The sequence below is a fragment of the Eriocheir sinensis genome, chromosome 35, assembly GCF_024679095.1.
Source record: "Eriocheir sinensis breed Jianghai 21 chromosome 35, ASM2467909v1, whole genome shotgun sequence".
In the NCBI taxonomy this organism is placed as follows: Eukaryota; Metazoa; Arthropoda; class Malacostraca; order Decapoda; family Varunidae; genus Eriocheir; species Eriocheir sinensis.
Window position 1 is genome coordinate 17176818 of NC_066543.1, and position 16655 is coordinate 17193472.

Below are 16655 nucleotides of genomic sequence, written 5' to 3' on the forward strand. Positions count from 1 at the left end.
GGATGTAGAATATGAAAATGTCAGATAAACTTCCTTGGGTTTTGTCTTGCATTATATTCTATGCATATAGATAAACTTCCTTAGGTCCTGCCAGGCATCATATTCTATGAATAGTTTTCACTTTTCCACAACTGAAGCTTCAAAATACAGTTTAACTTGTTCCCAGGACCTTAAATCATTCAATCAAAATATATTGTTTTTAGAAATTTGATACATTATAAACACTTTGTACTACAGTAAATATAGTGGCATTTACATGATCAAAGCAATACCTTATTTTAAAATACTGTAAGTACAATTTGACTACTTAATGATTGAAAGTTATTTAATTGAGTGTCTGTGATAGTCAATGACTCCCATTACAAAAGTAAAAGTTTGATCTGTAAAGTATTATAAATACTTTACATAACTGGTAAAGTTTGTTAGTATTTACTCAATGTAACATAATAAGCTACTTTGATATTGAACAGAAGGCAAAAAATGAGGTACATACACTTTATTAAGTGTTGACAGATGTCAATTACACTATTTATTTACCCAGTCAAAAGTTGATGTTATGTCATTTCAGTATAGGCTAGTAGCCATTGCTTAAGTTCTCCCTAAACTGACTTGGGGTTAGTTCAATTAAATGATGGCTCTTAATTAATTAAGGAAAAATACATCCTATATTCTGTACTTGAGAAAGGGTACCTACTTTAAGAAGCTGTACAACACATGGCTTCAAGATGACGTGCTACACGTGAGAAAGGCATCATTACACTGCATCATTATTACACACCTAACAAGCTCTAGATTTATGTTTTACCTCTTTATCTTGTGACCCAGCTTTGTTCCTTGGTCTTCCCATCAATCTGCTGGGTGGTGTGCTATGGGAGGAGCTCTCTGGTCCTGGGCTACTATCACTGAAGTTAAACATGCGCTGGCACATGAACCGCTCCCGAGCAGCCCACTTCTCCTCTGACTGGGTCAGAGCTTCCAGCTCCTGTGTGATTTCATTCCAGCCAGGTTTGATTTTTTTTGCCTTAAGAAGAAACTTCTTTGCTTCTGCAAAGTTATTAAGAAGGCGTTTGGCCTTCCCGTACCTGTGCAGGATAGGATGGAAGGAAGAAATCTTAGTTGAAACTATTATAATTTCACCAGACATGGGGTAATAGTAATAAAAACAATTTTTTTACTGTAATGGTAATGATAATAATTTGCAGGGGACCAGTCTCCTTCATGGACAATTTGATGGTACAGGTTGACGATCCCATTATTTCAGCGTTATGCATCTCGTTCGATTTTGTTAGTTTTCTTGTTCTGTTTTTTTTATATGTGCCGCTGGGTGAAATAAAACTATTATTATTATTATTAATATTATTATTAATATTATCATTATTATTATTATCCGAAATTCCAAAATCTAAAAACTTCCAAAATCCGAAAGTTTTTTGAATGCTGACAAGACGCTTTTTTTTTCGCCACTTCATGGGTGGGGACACAGGCTATGTGGAGGTTGTCAGGGTCAAGTGCATCTGTCCCTCAGAGGAGGGACCACAGACCCTTGCTGGGTGATGGCTCATGAAGGGGAGGGGAGGATGCTGATAGACTGACTCTATAGGTTGACATCAGCCTAGCTGATCAAGTCGGTCTTTCGACGAGGACTGGCATGTCTCTTTGTACAAGTCGAAGACGTGAGCGTGGGTTCCCTATGTTTGCTGCAAGACGAGAGTGCTCAAAGGGGAAAACAATGAGAACAGTCTCTCAGTTAGGGTTGCCACCTTGAGCAAAAAAAATTAAGGAATGCAACATCCTATTCTCCAATGCAGAACGAATCCAAATTTAAAGGAACAGGTGGCAACCCTAAAATTTCTCTAGCCTGCTTTGACTGACAGCTGCTGCCGGCTGCTGGTGAAGGCAGGAGGAAGGGGAGAGGGATGTTACGATGTGTATTTTACACGTATTTCAGGACGACCCTTGACTAACATAATTTTATGGACTGGTTTTGTGGTTCACCGAAAAATGTGCTCACTACAGGTTTAAAATACTGAATTTTATCTGCTTAACCATTCAGGCAGCCTAATACAGAACAAGTGGCATACATAAAGTTAGGTTTGGTTAGTTTAAACTTATTCGGCATGCAGTGTGGGGGCGGCAGAAATACGTAACGCAGGGCAGGACTGGACATGGCAGCAGTCCACTATACATGGGTCAGTGTTGCTAGAAATACTTCCTTGGAGAAATAAGTCACTCAGCTGTTCAATACGCATGCACACTGGGGGAATACACAGCAGGAAAAACATAAATTTGCCTGGTTTCATTCAAGTTTGTTCACTTGTGATATTTGTGAGTGATAAGTAAAATATAGAAACAGTAAGCACGTTGAACCTTTCTGCGAGCTATTTTGCAGCTGTGGTGGCAGGCGGCGGCGGGTGCACAACAGGAAATTGAACAGTCAATCATTTAGTGATTTCCAGTGAAAAATACTCTTTCCATAGTAAACAGCATCATATTTTGTCCAGAAATAAGCAGTCAGCATCTAAAAATTAGTGGCCTACTCTTTCGTGAATAATCCCCTATTTTAGTTTTCATTTTATTTAGATTCAAATAAAAATATTCCGAAATTTCGGATAAGGGATTCTCAACCTGTACTATACTTACAAAACCTTGAATGTTCAAATTGAATAACACCAAAATAAAATGGTAAAAAAGAAATAAGTACAATCATAACAAACCTAAAATAAAGCTTGGCAATAATTGCTGATGGATGCTCTCCGGTTACTGCGAGTCCCATCTTGCACTGGGTGCAGGCCCGGGCAGGGTCCTTCAACTCCAAATAAATCTGGAAAGTACCTCAAAAGTAGTACACCAACACCTTAATCTATGCACCACTCTTTTTTTCCTTTTACATTTTGCCTATGGCACCGGTATAAAGCGCTTTCTTGGTGGGGCCAAGTGGTCAGTCCCAATCCATTATGGAACAGGCAAGTATTTATAGTGGCACCATCTTGCTTGGCTCAGACTGCCCCCCATAGCTCATCTTTGATTCTCTTTTAAAGAGAATCTAGAGTTCAGGTTGAGTGGTGGTGTTCAGGAAAGCATGTGGGTAATCTTAGCCCACTCAGCGATGACTAAAAAATTGCCAGCTTGTTTGTAGCTGTGGTGGGGACATGAACCTACGTCCTCCTAGGTGCCACACCTGCACGCTGACCACTCAGCCACCGCCTCCCCAAACCAGACCAAACATGTACGTCCGTTCAGGCAAGAAGTGTAAATCACAGTATGGTGACCACATTAAAAAGGTATAAGACAAATTGCCATATATATCTATATCTATCTATCTATCTATCTATCTATCTATCTATCTATCTATCTATCTATATATATATATATATATATATATATATATATATATATATATATATATATATATATATATCTATATATATATATATATATATATATATATATATATATATATATATATATATATATAACCTATAGAGAGGGGAAATCATGTACAATGAATGAACCATTTTCCTCTATCAATATAACAAAATAAACCCTTTAAAATGTTTAATAAAGCGCAGAGGCATTTTACATCTACTAAAAGTTTTTTATGATTTAGACAATACGAGAAATTTTATGAGCACACACAAAAGGCTCATATTTTGATGCAGTCTCTGCTACCAGCTGCACAGGGAAAAGAGAGAGACAAGTGTGCGTAATCAAATATTGAAAGGATGAAAGCAGAAGCAGAAAAAAACAGAAGCCAGGAGACACCACGGCCATTCATCCAACACCTTCAATTTTGTATAAAGAGGTGTGTACCTCCATTTCTTCCGGACATATCTAAAATCTGAAGATATATCATATTCAAAATTACACTGTCCATAACATGAATCTATTTACTTTTATGGTACCTTCATAATTTGATGAAAAATAACCATGGAGCAAAAAGTAGTATAAATATTTCTATCAACAGTTTTTTTCAACTCATTCTGAATCTGCTATTATTTCAATGTCTGCTGATTAAGAAACCAAGCAAGTCATTACAAAAGTAAGCTACAGAGAATAGAAGTATAGCCAGTAATGAGGAGAGGCCTGTTTGTAATGATAAACAGGAGACACGCTGCCTCCAGCTGTTGTCCAATCAGACATGAGCTTCTATATAAAACGGGATTAGAATGCCATCAGGCGGGGATCAGGCTCCACCAGCGGGATTTAAACGGTGTGGAAATTGCGCGCCCCGTGCGGCAATGTCGCATCGGCAGCAGTCCCCGTCAGTACGCCACTTGTGGCAACGTTGCATCGCCAACAGTCCCTGTCAAGATACCACTTGTGGCAATGTTGCATCACCAGCAGTCCCCATCAGGACACAGGCTGTGGCACCGTTGCATCGCCAGCAGGCCCTGTCATGACACTGTTTGTGGCAATGCTGCATCGCCAGCAATCCCATCAGAACGCCACTTGACGGCGTCCTGATGGAGTTCCACCTGGGTCCTGTCGCCACGTGGTGGCAGGACTCAGCCAAGTCAAGCGGGATTGTTCAGGCAACATAGCCAGCAGCAGACCCACACTTGACACAGGCAGACCCCCACCTGGTCTTGCCTGGCCCTATCTGACCCCAGCTTCAGTCAGGGTGAGTCAGGGGTCCAGCATTGTGGTGACATATTTAGGCTAAAGACAGCACAGGATGGAGTGTTGTCAGCTACGATTGATCCCGTTCTCAAAATTTTCTAGGTCAGGACTGAACGAGGCGCTAAATGGGCAATGTGTGAACCCAGTCGAAGAAGAATTCACCTCAAAGAACATTAAGTTTACAACAACATATATTACACTGACCTGCGCCAAATTGCTCCTCAACCTGATAAGAATCTTGCCTCTCTCCAGTTCCTCTTCACGGTTTTTCAGGGCACTGTACTCCATAATCCAGGTAGCACGATAGTAGGAGCTCTTAGCAGCACCCAGATTTCCTTCACTGTGATGCTGATTACCCTGAGAGATGATGACATAAGAGCTTCCGTAATCTCTTTCATTTCATGTCAAATGAAAGTACAATGTCCTTGGCTTTTGAGAGGGCCCCCCCCCCAAAAAAAAAAAAAAAAAAAAAAAAAGAAGCTGAAAGCTAAGTTTGATCAATTGAGACATGGAGACATGATCTGATGGGAACAGCTCATTTCCTGTATATCACAGCAAGGTAAATATACATCAATCACAGTCATTCACAATATAACAAAACAATAAATAAATAAATAAATAAATATATATATATATATATATATATATATATATATATATATATATATATAGATATATATATATATATATATATATATATATATATAGATATATATATATATATATATATATATATATATATATATATATATATATATATATATATATATATATATATATATATATATATATATATATATATATATATATATATATATATATATATATATATATATATATATATATATATATATATATATATATATATATATATATATATATATGCACAAATACACATTTAGGATCTGATGACTCAGGTTTAGTGGATCTGAACACACCTGGCTGTGGTGTGCTTGGGCAGCTTCTAGCCTCTCCTTGAAGGTTGTCAGGCTCTGCTTCCCTTCTTCTAATTCTTCAAATGTATCAGCAGCGGTCCGATCCACAACACTCTCCACATGCACCTCATATAGGAGTCTCTCTCCTCCTGGGATCCTTGGTGGACACCCTACCTGCAGGGTGAAGGGCATGGATACCTATACAGCAAACCCTTGGTGGACACCCTACCTGCAGGGTGAAGGGCATGGATATGTATACACCAAACCCGGCCTTGATGAGAAAGATATTTAACATTTTGTGACTATGAAATTCAACAACTGCCCTAAATATGAACCATAATTTCAGGCTTCAATGTACAGCAAAACCATGTCAAAGCAAGAAACCTGCCAGAATCATATTCTATTTTGATCTTGGTTTCTGGATTCTCTGATATTGGTATTGGGAGCAGCACCTGCATGACTACCTTACATTTAGGTCTGTGAAGCTGCTTTCGTGCCATCTGGTTGCTAATCATTACCATACACAGCAATGCACTGTGAACTGGAGTCAACTGAATATTCCCACGTAGCCCTTCACATGGTACTGTTATGGAACATATAGGCCCTATGGCAGGGGTGGGCAACCACTGACCCATGAAGGCCTAGTGTCTAAGTCACCACCCTGCTAAACATTAACAGTTAGATGTGGCCTGTCAAACCCCAGGAAAAAAAAAAAATAATAAATAAATAAATCCTGCCAATCAACATCTGCTGGCAAATACTGTTTGGCAAGCCTGCATTCCTCGCTTATCTCTGCGAGAGTTGCCAGGTCTGTCCTTTTAAAGATCTGTTTGTCCTATTTAATTTTAACAAAAAAGGACAGGCTGAGACTGTCTTGTTGTGGGGTCATGCTGTCCCGTGTGTGCGACCTGCTGCAGCAGATTGCCTTTCCTCCAATTGAAGAATCTTCCCCATGCTGATCACTCTGACCCGCTCTGAGCCATACAGTCACTGTGACATTCAGGGATCCTTGCATTCATATGTGGCTTTAGACATAATGGTAATATGGAGCTAATTATCAAAAATATATAAACAAAAATGAAAGAAAATAAATAAGTAAAAATAAATATACAAATATCTTACCTCACCAAAGGCATACTGAGGCTGGATGAGGAACCTGGATTTCTCACCCCTCCTCATAGTCTTGATGGCTACATTGAGGCCTGGAATCATCTCCCCAGCATCCAGCAGCTTCCTCTCTGGCTGCTCCCGTAACATCGTAGAGTCAAAGGGCTCGTCACTATACTCCAGGAATGCCGAGTAGTGGAATGTAACACTTGCACCGTCAGGAATGCAATGCCCAACTCCAGGCTTCACTTCCTATAAAACCAGGTCATTCCAATAACACAGTACTGAGAAATGGAACATATAACTTTCACTCTATATTAGGTAGAGTGCCCCTATATCATGAGATATCATTTAGATTAATATGAGAATGCTGAAAATTTTCATTTAAAGGTAGTAGTATAGGAGGATCAAATTATCTTGCTACACTTTACTGAAAACACAGCTTCAAATAGGCTGTTAAATACATTTTAAGTAATGAAACAGAAGTCATTTAATTATTTAGTGAAAGGGATCCATTAACAGTATCAATCAATCAATGGAGGCATACACCAGGAGGTGCATCGCCTTGCCCACCCTGTAACGCCAGGCCCGGGGGTCCCAATGAGTAAGTCTCCATGCAAGACCCCTTCTCATCTGAAGTACCTCCTGGCAGGATCTATCAACTTGCTCAAGCCACAAACTCTGTGGGCATCCCCATGGCCTCCTCCAATTATGATTGCCTCTTACAGAGACAACCCAATCAACAGGGTCAGCTTCTGGGTAGTGTGCCACGTGCCCATGTAGCCAGAGTTGGTGTTGACGGACAATGTGGGCAATACAGGGAGTAGGTGGTTAGACAGCTGCCGAACTGGGCATAAGCTACTCCTGGTGAGGTATATATGGGAGGCGAGGGGGTGCTGCAAGCCTATCGAAGACCCTTCCCGTGTTCTCAGTTTCTGTTTCCCTATTGACTTACAAATGCCAGAGTAGTTCAGCATGCTCTCTAAAGACAAGATCTCTTACTCTCCACACCACACTACATACTCACTACACACACACCACTTCCTCAAAATTTTCTTTTATAAAATTCAAAATTCACAATGGCAAATGATAATAATGCTCTGGAGTCCCCACCTGGAGGGAGGGGACCATGATTGCTCCCCAGATCAGACTACATTTTTGGTGCTGAACACAAGGGGTGTCCTGATGACTCTTCCAATTTTATCTTTATCAACTTTGGTAACATTTCCAATCTGTGCCCTAACTTTCATTCTGTGAAACACCATCTCTCCTTCTCTAAACTTCACCTTCTTTTCCTCACCAAAACACAAGTTTCTGGGGCTACTGACAGTAACCTCTACTCTGTTCCCTTCTACTATCTCTATCCTAACTTTCAATCCAAAGCTGGATGTTGTGTATAAGTACGCTACGAGATCACTTGCTCTTGTGCCCACGACCTTGACTCCAGAATTTTTCCACCATCTGGCTAACACATAAGAGATAGAGCTCCCACCAGGGTATGGCCATGGCAGAAGAGTTTCCATCTTTATCCAGACACCCTCCTTGCCTATAGTATTAATGAGAAAGGAGCTCAAGCAATCATCTCTCAAATGTAATACTGTGGGACTAACTCCACTAGTCCCTCCCCCCCCTCCACTCACCATCTTCAGCACTCCACCGTCTCCGGAGACATCTACCATCTTGGCAGCCAGTCGCTGAAAGGGCTCACTCTCATCTCCATCTGATACTGGAGGGGAGATGGAGGGAGGGAGGGAGGAAACAGACAATAGATAATGAGGATGGGAAAAATGAACTTATATATGTAGTATTATGTACACACTGTTAGACAGAGACACTTTACATTTCTAAAAAATCAATCTAATTTATTATGGTATGCCCGTCAGTGTGGTTTTAATATGACAAAATTCTGTCAGTTTTACACAAAACCAAAGGAAACAGTTTTACATGGTGGAGGCAAGGCAATAATTTTCCAGTTAATGATTATACAACAACAAGTACTAATGCTGCCAACATTGTAAACAATGTAATGCAAGAGATTTCACTGATCTTTCATTACTCAGTCTAACTTTATCTAGGGAAACACTAATGTCTTAGGGGAGGCGGTGGCTGAGTGGATAGCGTGACGGCGCCGTGTCCAGGACGACGCAGGCTCATGCCCCGCCCAGCGACACCAAGCTGGGATTTTTCAGTCACCGCCGAGTGGCCTAAGACTACCCACATGCTGTCCAGAAGACCACGTATCAACTCGGACTCTAGATTCTAGGATCAAAGATGAGCTCCAGGGGACAGCATGAACCAATACAAGATGGTGCCACTATAAACACTTGCCTGCGCCACAACGGGGTGGGGCCAATCATCAGGCTCTACTACACAAGCCTACTGGCGCCACAGGCGAAGACGTAAAAAAGAAAAAAAAAATCGGCTAATATGTAATAACATATACTTTTTATAAAAGGAAAAGTATCTGCACACTTGTCAAAAGCTTACCTATACTTTCATCATCTTCATACATTCCTCCATCAAGGCTAAGACTGGATATGAGTGCGGCATCATCATAAAAGAGTTTCTGTGGTTGGGCATGGCGGTTTTCATCTGGCTCATCTGCTATCTCAAACACCATGCCGGACTCAGAGGATAACTCCCTGCCATAAGAAAGATATGTGAGCTCAGGAAAGAGCAACCAAATAACGTCTGACTACTGGAAAGACATGAGAAACGAAGTAACAATCAAGAGGATAACTGTATAAATAAATCACAGTAATGATGTGATCTGATAGTACATAAAATATTAATTAAAAATAACCTGTAAATTAGTTTAGTGCAGTGAAAACTACTTTACCTCACACTGAGAGCCTCCTTGAGTCGCATTGGAGGACCTAGATCAGCCTCGTCTAACAGCTCCATGGTCTGACCTTGACTGCCCCCTCTGGCGGACATGTCACTTGCTGCAATGGGATGAGAGCATTCACTGTTAGGTAAAAGAAAATGGGAACAACAAAATGGGTGAGGGGAGAGACCTCGAGCCTGTGGTGGATAAGAACCAACCTAACTGGGACATAGGGCAGTGTCAGCTTAGTCATGGCAGTTTACTTTCCCAGGTACCCATTTATCGAGCAACCTGAATGGGAAGATGAACAGTTGGGTGACCTGGGTACTGACTGCCCCAGGGTTAGGTGCTAACCACTGGAAATCTGAATAATACAGTTCACCCTAAAACTCTTCAACAATCTTTTATTTTGTTCCTGTTGTATGTGAGCCTGACATTTGTTGATTCTCATCATGTTGAACCTTCTCCTGCTTTCCTGCTTTTTCCATATTAAGTTTTACTGTTTTTATATTGTCTATGGACAATGGTTCTTCCATATTTCAGCACTTCTCCATTAGTTGCTTCGTTTGTAGAGAGAGTTTATGGTGATCCTGTGTTGGAAATTTTTGTATAAAATCACCTCCCGTTAAATTAGTAAGGGCAATAGGGAGAAATTATGCACTATTTGGGTAATTTGAACTTCAGGTATAATATTATAATTCTAATTATGATGGTAAATCATAGGGAAACTTTGATACCAGCGATTCAAAGCTGGTGTATTGGTTAACGTGGCATAAAATTGACATCAGCCGTCGAAGCTTCGAAGCTTCACAAACTGGCGTCACCTACAGTTGAGGCACAAAGCCAAGCTTTCCTACTCAGACCTCAACCTGTCAACACCTACGGGCGGAGTTACCGTCACACCTTCAACCATCACTTTTGCATTATTTTCCTGTACATATGTACATAGATATAGCAAAATGCTCAGCGTAGCATAAACAAATTACACTGTACATGGCTCGACCAGGTCCCAGGGGAGGCTCAACCATCAACCACAGCTGCCATCTTCCTGCCTCGACTCACTCACCTACCCAAACTAAGTGGATTTTAATTGATTTTCTGTGTGTTACTCAAGCAATTAACGAATTTCCAAGTTTCCCATGAGTGTCACGGATCCGTAATATAGGAAATTAATTTGCTGTACTGCTGCGTCAACCCATCACGTTCGGACCCCCTAAGCCCTGACTTTGGTTGGTTTTGGGGAGTGTTTAATAAAATTCTGAGGCATGTCAATTAACCGTATCCAATATTTTCTTTCATAATCTGTCCGCAGTGGCAGTATCATAACCAATGAGGATAGAGGTGCTACTGATTATTGGTAAATAGATTGGTGATATATATATATATATATATATATATATATATATATATATATATATATATATATATATATATATATATATATATATATATATATATCAGGGTGCCTACAGACTGACTCTATCGGCAATCGAAATCTAGCAGATCAAGTTGGTCCATCGACGAGGACTGGCGTGTCTCTGAGAGAGAGAGAGAGAGAGAGAGAGAGAGAGAGAGAGAGAGAGAGAGAGAGAGAGAGAGAGAGAGAGAGAGAGAGAAAATTCAGTATAACCCATAGAATCAATTTTTCTAAGGTGGGAAAGAAATTAAAAGTTTTCTCAGCTTCTCTTTTATTCACATTTTATACAAATAATAAAAGCTTACAGTTGGGCAGCAATCAGTGACCCAGTGGCTGTACAGGCATTTCAGCAGTACAGTGTAATTATGGGACTCCTAACTCACAATAAATAACAATAATATTATAGTAACATTAATCATACAAATAAAAACTCAACTATTGATCACAATAAATGAATACTGCTTTTGGGCAACTTGAACTGCTCAATACCACAGTCACTGCTTGGCACTGGCTCCTGGGCAGTGACTCGACCATGGCAGTTCATCATCCTACATCACTACCCTCTGGAGATCCTGCGACTTTCAGGATGAAGCTTGGCTACAGGTAGAGCAGCCTGGCTGCTGGCACACCGGCATGTTCCATTTAGCTTCCCCTGATAATGGGAATGCTGCTGGGGGCCTCAGAGCACCTGGCAGTCACTATCGCAACTAATCTAGTATGCAAGTCTCCAGAATGTTGCCTAATATCTACAGTATTACACATGCCAGCCCTTAACTTACAGGGTGACTACTCTGATGGTGAGAGGGGGAAACCCATCCACGTCACAATTGGCAAAACTACCTCAGGCACCATGCATCCTTGTGTTCCATTTGTCAACCTTGTTAGTCTGACAGGCCGAGGCACCTTTCACCTGCAGCCACACCCTAGAGAGCTTTGGGCAGTGGGCAGCCCCCTGGCCACTGACCCGCCCAGGCAGAGCAAGTGCCTCTGGGGGGAATTCTACCGCCCGGACTAAGATAATACAATGAAGTGGTTTGGCACCTATACAGGAAGGGGACAGAGTGGAGGGCATGCTGGCAGCCAAGGCGTGCTGCCCGGTGGGAGGCGGGGACACACCCGGGGAGGCAAGGCTGCACCGGGTCATGTCCCTCTACGTACAACTGTTTAATGCGAAGAACACTACCTAGCACTACTAACTAAAAAAGTGAAAACACACCCACACTACCCAATGCCAAAGCTGATAATAATAGTAGCTGATATGTTTGAAGAATATATAATTACGAGAACACAAAATGCCAATTCTCTCTCTCTCTCTTTCTCTCACACACACACACATACACGCTTGCCAGAACCCTCTCTTGGCGGGCACAACTCACCTCAGCCTTGGTAATGCCCAAAAAGCCTATTTCCCGATGCCTCAACAAAGTCGCCATGTGGTACCCTCGCCCCCAGCCACAACACACGCCTCGCGGGGCTATCATGGCCACTCAGCCCTCGCCCCGCCACACTGCCGTCACCCTGGGGCCCGCGCCGTCCACTCATGAGAGCGATAAGACTAAATATCAGCTGGGTACTTCACAATCATGATACAGTCTGACACTAACCTCCCTGACGCCCGCTCATGGCCGCCGCGTCCTCCTCGTCTCGTTTTCTGTGGCAGTGAGGGGGGCGGGGGGTGGGAGGCAGGGAGGGGGACTGGAGGAACGTTGGAGGGAGAGGAATGGTGGCAAGGAGGGGGACTGGAGGGAAAAGGGAGGGAGAGGCATGGAGGCACGAGGGGGTAGGCAGAGGCAGGGAGGAACAGGCAAGGAGGCAGGGGTACTCACACCCACACAATCAATCAATCAATTACACCACAAACTGAGCCTCGCCGACTTATCCTTAGGTTCTCCGAGTATTCTACTAAATCAACACAGAGGAAAGATACCTTGGAGCAGGTCAGTACCTCGCAGGGTGCCACAAAGAGGAAATAATAAAATAATATGAAGCAGGAGTGTTTCGAACCAGTTTCCGCTCACAGAAACGGGTCAAGCACCAGAATGCAAGCGGCCACTACGCTCATTCGCTCGTTAAAACTGTGAAGAAATCCTTGTACCGCTTTACATTAGATTAATGCACGAGGAAATGCGGACGTCCCAGAAACTATTACAATAATGCATATACAAATAGACTGCCACTATAAATTAGGAGAATGTCTACAAATAAATGCCATACGGATTGATTTCAACGAGTGAGCATTTCTGAATAAAACTAAAATAAATGTCTCAGGAAATGCAGTGAGTAACGCTTGAGCCGTTTTCTCAAATAACTACACAAATAAATACTTAGCTAGTGGGAAAAAAATGGCTGTGAGCAGAATACCATTAATACTGGGGGAAGTAACGCTTCTGCCGCACGGACACACAAAACAAAGGTGCTGAATAATTATTATAATAAGGAGAAATTCAATGCGGCAGACAGACGGAGAATATGACTACACAAAATAGCTACCACACAACAAATGAGGAGGTTGGCCACAGCTGCTGGAGTCACGTAAGCCTATTCACCCCGTCAAGGTGTTGGCACAAGTCTTCATCTATCCTCGGGAAGTGTAAGGTAACAGCGTGCACGTACAGAATCCTCCTAACACAGACTTGACGCTTGAGCGATGCACGGGACAGACAGACTACACTATTCCTGGCTACACCGAAGAGGGGAGGGGGGAGGTTTTATAGGGTTAGGATGTTGGGGGATGATATGAGTCGGTCATAGGAAATGTATTGGAAGTATAAGTATGAATTATTCATTTTTCGTTGATCAGCCTTCAGTAAATAGCAATCATGAAACCTTACCGATATGCTCGATTTCCCACTTATCAGTATTAATATATTTATAACCCAGGAACATGATGTCGCATCGAATCCAGTCCACTAATGCTGGCAGTGGCGGTGAACCTCAGGAGGGTGGATCAGAGAGGTTGGCGGGCCGGCTGGATCACCGCCCAGCCCTCGCTACGCCCGGCTGCCTCATCCCTGGTACTTGCTGCTTAGTATCTTTCTCAGCATGGGCTCTGCTTTGCACTCTTTCGGGTTGCACTGCATCATCCCTTCGCTTCCACACCTGAAAAAAAAGGAGAAAGGGTCGTGTAAGGAATGAAACGTGAGGGACGATAAAACCATGCAACATATTAATAGACGATACCATGTGAATTTACGTCATGTATAATTATGCGCACACGGGTACAGCTTTTGATGTATGGTAGCTTGTACTCACCTACACTCGAGGCAGGGCCCAGACGCCTCCTCCACAAGCTGCCCCTGGTGATAGTATCGGTTACCTATTTCACACATAACCACCTCCACCTGCTGCTGGACGGGTGGGTAGGTGGGGATGGGCGTGGTGGTGGTGGTGACATTGACGAGTGTCTGTACCACCGGGCACTCGTAGCGCGGGCAGCAGAAGCCTGGAATGGCCTCTTCGTAGCAGTTGGGGATAGGTGGCGGGCACGACTGCTGCAGACAGATAATGTCACCGCGGAAGCAGAAGCAGAAGTCACATGGGTCGTCACGAGGGATCTGCTGGGCCGAGGCGTATACCTTCCCGTTGAACACACAAGCTCCTGGGCCGTAAGTCATGGGAGTGGTGGTGGTGGTGGTGGTGGTGTCGACATAGCCGGGGAAGGGTGGGAAAGGAGACACTTCGGTTGTGGTGGAGATTGTTGTGCTAGGCGTGGTGGCAGCAGTGCTGGGAGACACTGGTTCTGTTACTGCACTTACGCCGTCCTCTTTCTCGTCACTCTCTGGCTGTTCGCTGCTGCTTGGGCTCGGGCTTGCTGTAGTCAATTCATCTTCCGTGGACTCTGTGCTGCTTGCGTGCGCCTCAGAAGAAGTAATCTCTTGAATTACATCTGGACTATCAGTGGTTATAAGTGTCTCTTCAGAATCGCCCTCAATTTTTTCGGGAGAGGTCTCAGTGGTAGTACTGACGCCGGGGACAGTGGCAACTGTCGCAGCCACAGATTCGGTGACACCCGGTTGACTTACTTTGTCTGAGTCATCGTCAGTAGCATACGAGGCTTCGGTTACTTGCTCAGCCACAGTTGATACAGAATCTTCTGATACTGAAGGTGTCATATCGGTGACAGCCACGGAGGCTTCCACCTCGGCGCTAGTTTCCGAAGTGGCCTCCGTCGTGGCGGCGGCGCCATCTGCTGTCACTTCTGTGTCGGGAGTTGGTGTCTCGACTGGGGAAGAGAGTAATGCACCCATTAATTACTACACGAAAGACAGATGTATGAATGCATTCATAGCATGAATGGCGTTGGACAAGTTCTATACGTTTTTAAACTTTATATTAATTTCCTCAATTCCTAATTCAATAACCAATGGTGCACTAAAGAAGACTATACCAAAACAGTCAATACTAGACTGAGATTTACTTACAGCACTCGTATTGTGTGGGACAACAGCTTCCCTCGGGCTGTTTTAGCGGCACGCAGTTGGTTGCCGGAGCGACACACTCCCGCGTGGCGCACACCACCTCGCCGGACAAGCAATAACAGTCCACACAATCTGACTCCATGGGGATGAATTCACCGTGCTGGTAGGAGACATCGTTCTCCACGCAGGCGGGAGATGCCGTCGAGGTGTCAACAGTGTCCGGAGCTGAGATGGGAAGAAATGATTGTTTACAAATAATTCTTGACCATGTGAAACAACGTTCCATTACCTATTTGTAAGCACCTGTCCATGATAAGTGAAATTAATGATAATGATTATGATGATAATAATAATATAATAATAATAATAATAATGATACGTACGACAGTCGTAGAGAGGACAACAAGAGCCGTTGGCGGGAAGCTTGGAGCAACGAAGGAAGACAGGGGGAGGCAGAGGACACGAGAGCCTGCTGCAGATCACCGAGCCGTTATCACAGCGGCATGACTCCTGGCAGGGGGACGTGGTCGGGACAGTGGCGCCGTCTCCATATGATTGACCCTCTACTACACAGTCGGCGTAGTCTTCCACATCTTCCGTAACAGTCTCGCTTTCAGGAGTGACGGTGGATGTCTTCTCAGTAGTACTGGGGTCTTCCGTAGCCAGCGTCAGTGTCTCGTCAGTGTCGTCAGGAGAAACAGTGGTTGTGTCTTCACCGACTTGAGTAGCAGCAGTAACAGTGGATGCGTCGTCTGTGTCTTCTGGGGTAACGGTGGCTGCGTCGTCTGTGTCTTCTGGGGTAACGGTGGCTGCGTCGTCTGTGTCTTCTGGAGTAACGGTGGCTGTGTCGTCAGGGACAGCAGTGGTTGTGTCGCCAATATCTTCAGTAACGGTGTCGTCGGTGTCTCCAGGGGCAACAGTAACTGTGGAGTCGGTGTCTGCTGAAACATGAGTTGAGTCATCAGTTTCTGTAACAAAAACAGTTGTAGTGTCATAAGTTTCTTTAGTGGTAGTAGCTGTTGTAGAATCTGATTCTGTTGTTGCGTCTTTTGATTCATTACTTTGTAAAATAGTCGTATGATCAGTTTCAGAAATGAGAGGAGTGGTTGTGTCTTCAAAATCTATTGTGGGAACAATAGTAGTATAATCAGTTTCTTTTGTGGCAAAAGTGAGTGTGTCTTCAACAGTAGTAAAAGCAGTTTCATTTGTGGGAAGAACAGTTGTGTAATCAGTTTCATTTGTGGGAAGAACAGTTGTGTAATCAGTTTCATTTGTGGGAACAACAGTTGTGTAATCAGTTTCTATTGCGGGAACAACAGTTGTGTAATCAG

At 43.2% G+C, this 16655-nt stretch overlaps 2 protein-coding genes across 7 annotated transcripts in view; both read right to left on the minus strand.

Annotated features, from left to right (window-relative positions):
* Positions 1-481: 481 nt before the first annotated feature.
* On the minus strand, positions 482-13794 carry LOC127007518 (inactive peptidyl-prolyl cis-trans isomerase FKBP6-like). Of its 2 annotated transcripts, none has more exons than XM_050878648.1 (9): positions 12511-13794; positions 9502-9607; positions 9150-9304; positions 8303-8388; positions 6678-6914; positions 5559-5729; positions 4825-4977; positions 2715-2821; positions 482-1082 (listed from the first exon to the last, which is right to left on the minus strand). In XM_050878648.1, exons 1-9 carry the CDS (start codon positions 12527-12529, stop codon positions 779-781), a joined length of 1338 nt encoding a protein of 445 aa, XP_050734605.1. In that variant the 5' UTR covers positions 12530-13794; the 3' UTR covers positions 482-778. The 2 variants fall into 2 exon arrangements, with proteins under 2 accessions (XP_050734605.1, XP_050734606.1); XM_050878649.1 differs by having other exon boundaries at positions 12283-13794.
* A 62-nt stretch (positions 13795-13856) lies between these two features.
* LOC127007517 (mucin-2-like) overlaps positions 13857-16655 on the minus strand; it is a 114575-nt gene continuing 111776 nt past the window's right edge. For 3 of the 5 annotated variants that reach the window (XM_050878647.1, XM_050878646.1, XM_050878642.1), the window contains 4 exons: positions 15708-16292; positions 15328-15549; positions 14159-15128; positions 13857-14005 (listed from right to left, as the gene is read on the minus strand). In XM_050878647.1, the coding sequence (XP_050734604.1) occupies positions 13912-14005; positions 14159-15128; positions 15328-15549; positions 15708-16292 (1871 nt within the window). In that variant the 3' untranslated portion in view covers positions 13857-13911. The remainder of the gene's footprint in view (positions 14006-14158; positions 15129-15327; positions 15550-15707; positions 16293-16655) is intronic. The other 2 variants (XM_050878645.1, XM_050878643.1) reach the window with 2 other exon arrangements.

Coding starts and splice junctions, on each gene's coding strand:
- LOC127007518 (XM_050878648.1), bottom strand. Junction 9,305..9,501: donor AAGGAGGCTCTCAGTGTGAG/GTAAAGTAGTTT, acceptor TTCTTATGGCAG/GGAGTTATCCTCTGAGTCCG. Junction 2,822..4,824: donor TGAGGAGCAATTTGGCGCAG/GTCAGTGTAATA, acceptor GGTACTTTCCAG/ATTTATTTGGAGTTGAAGGA.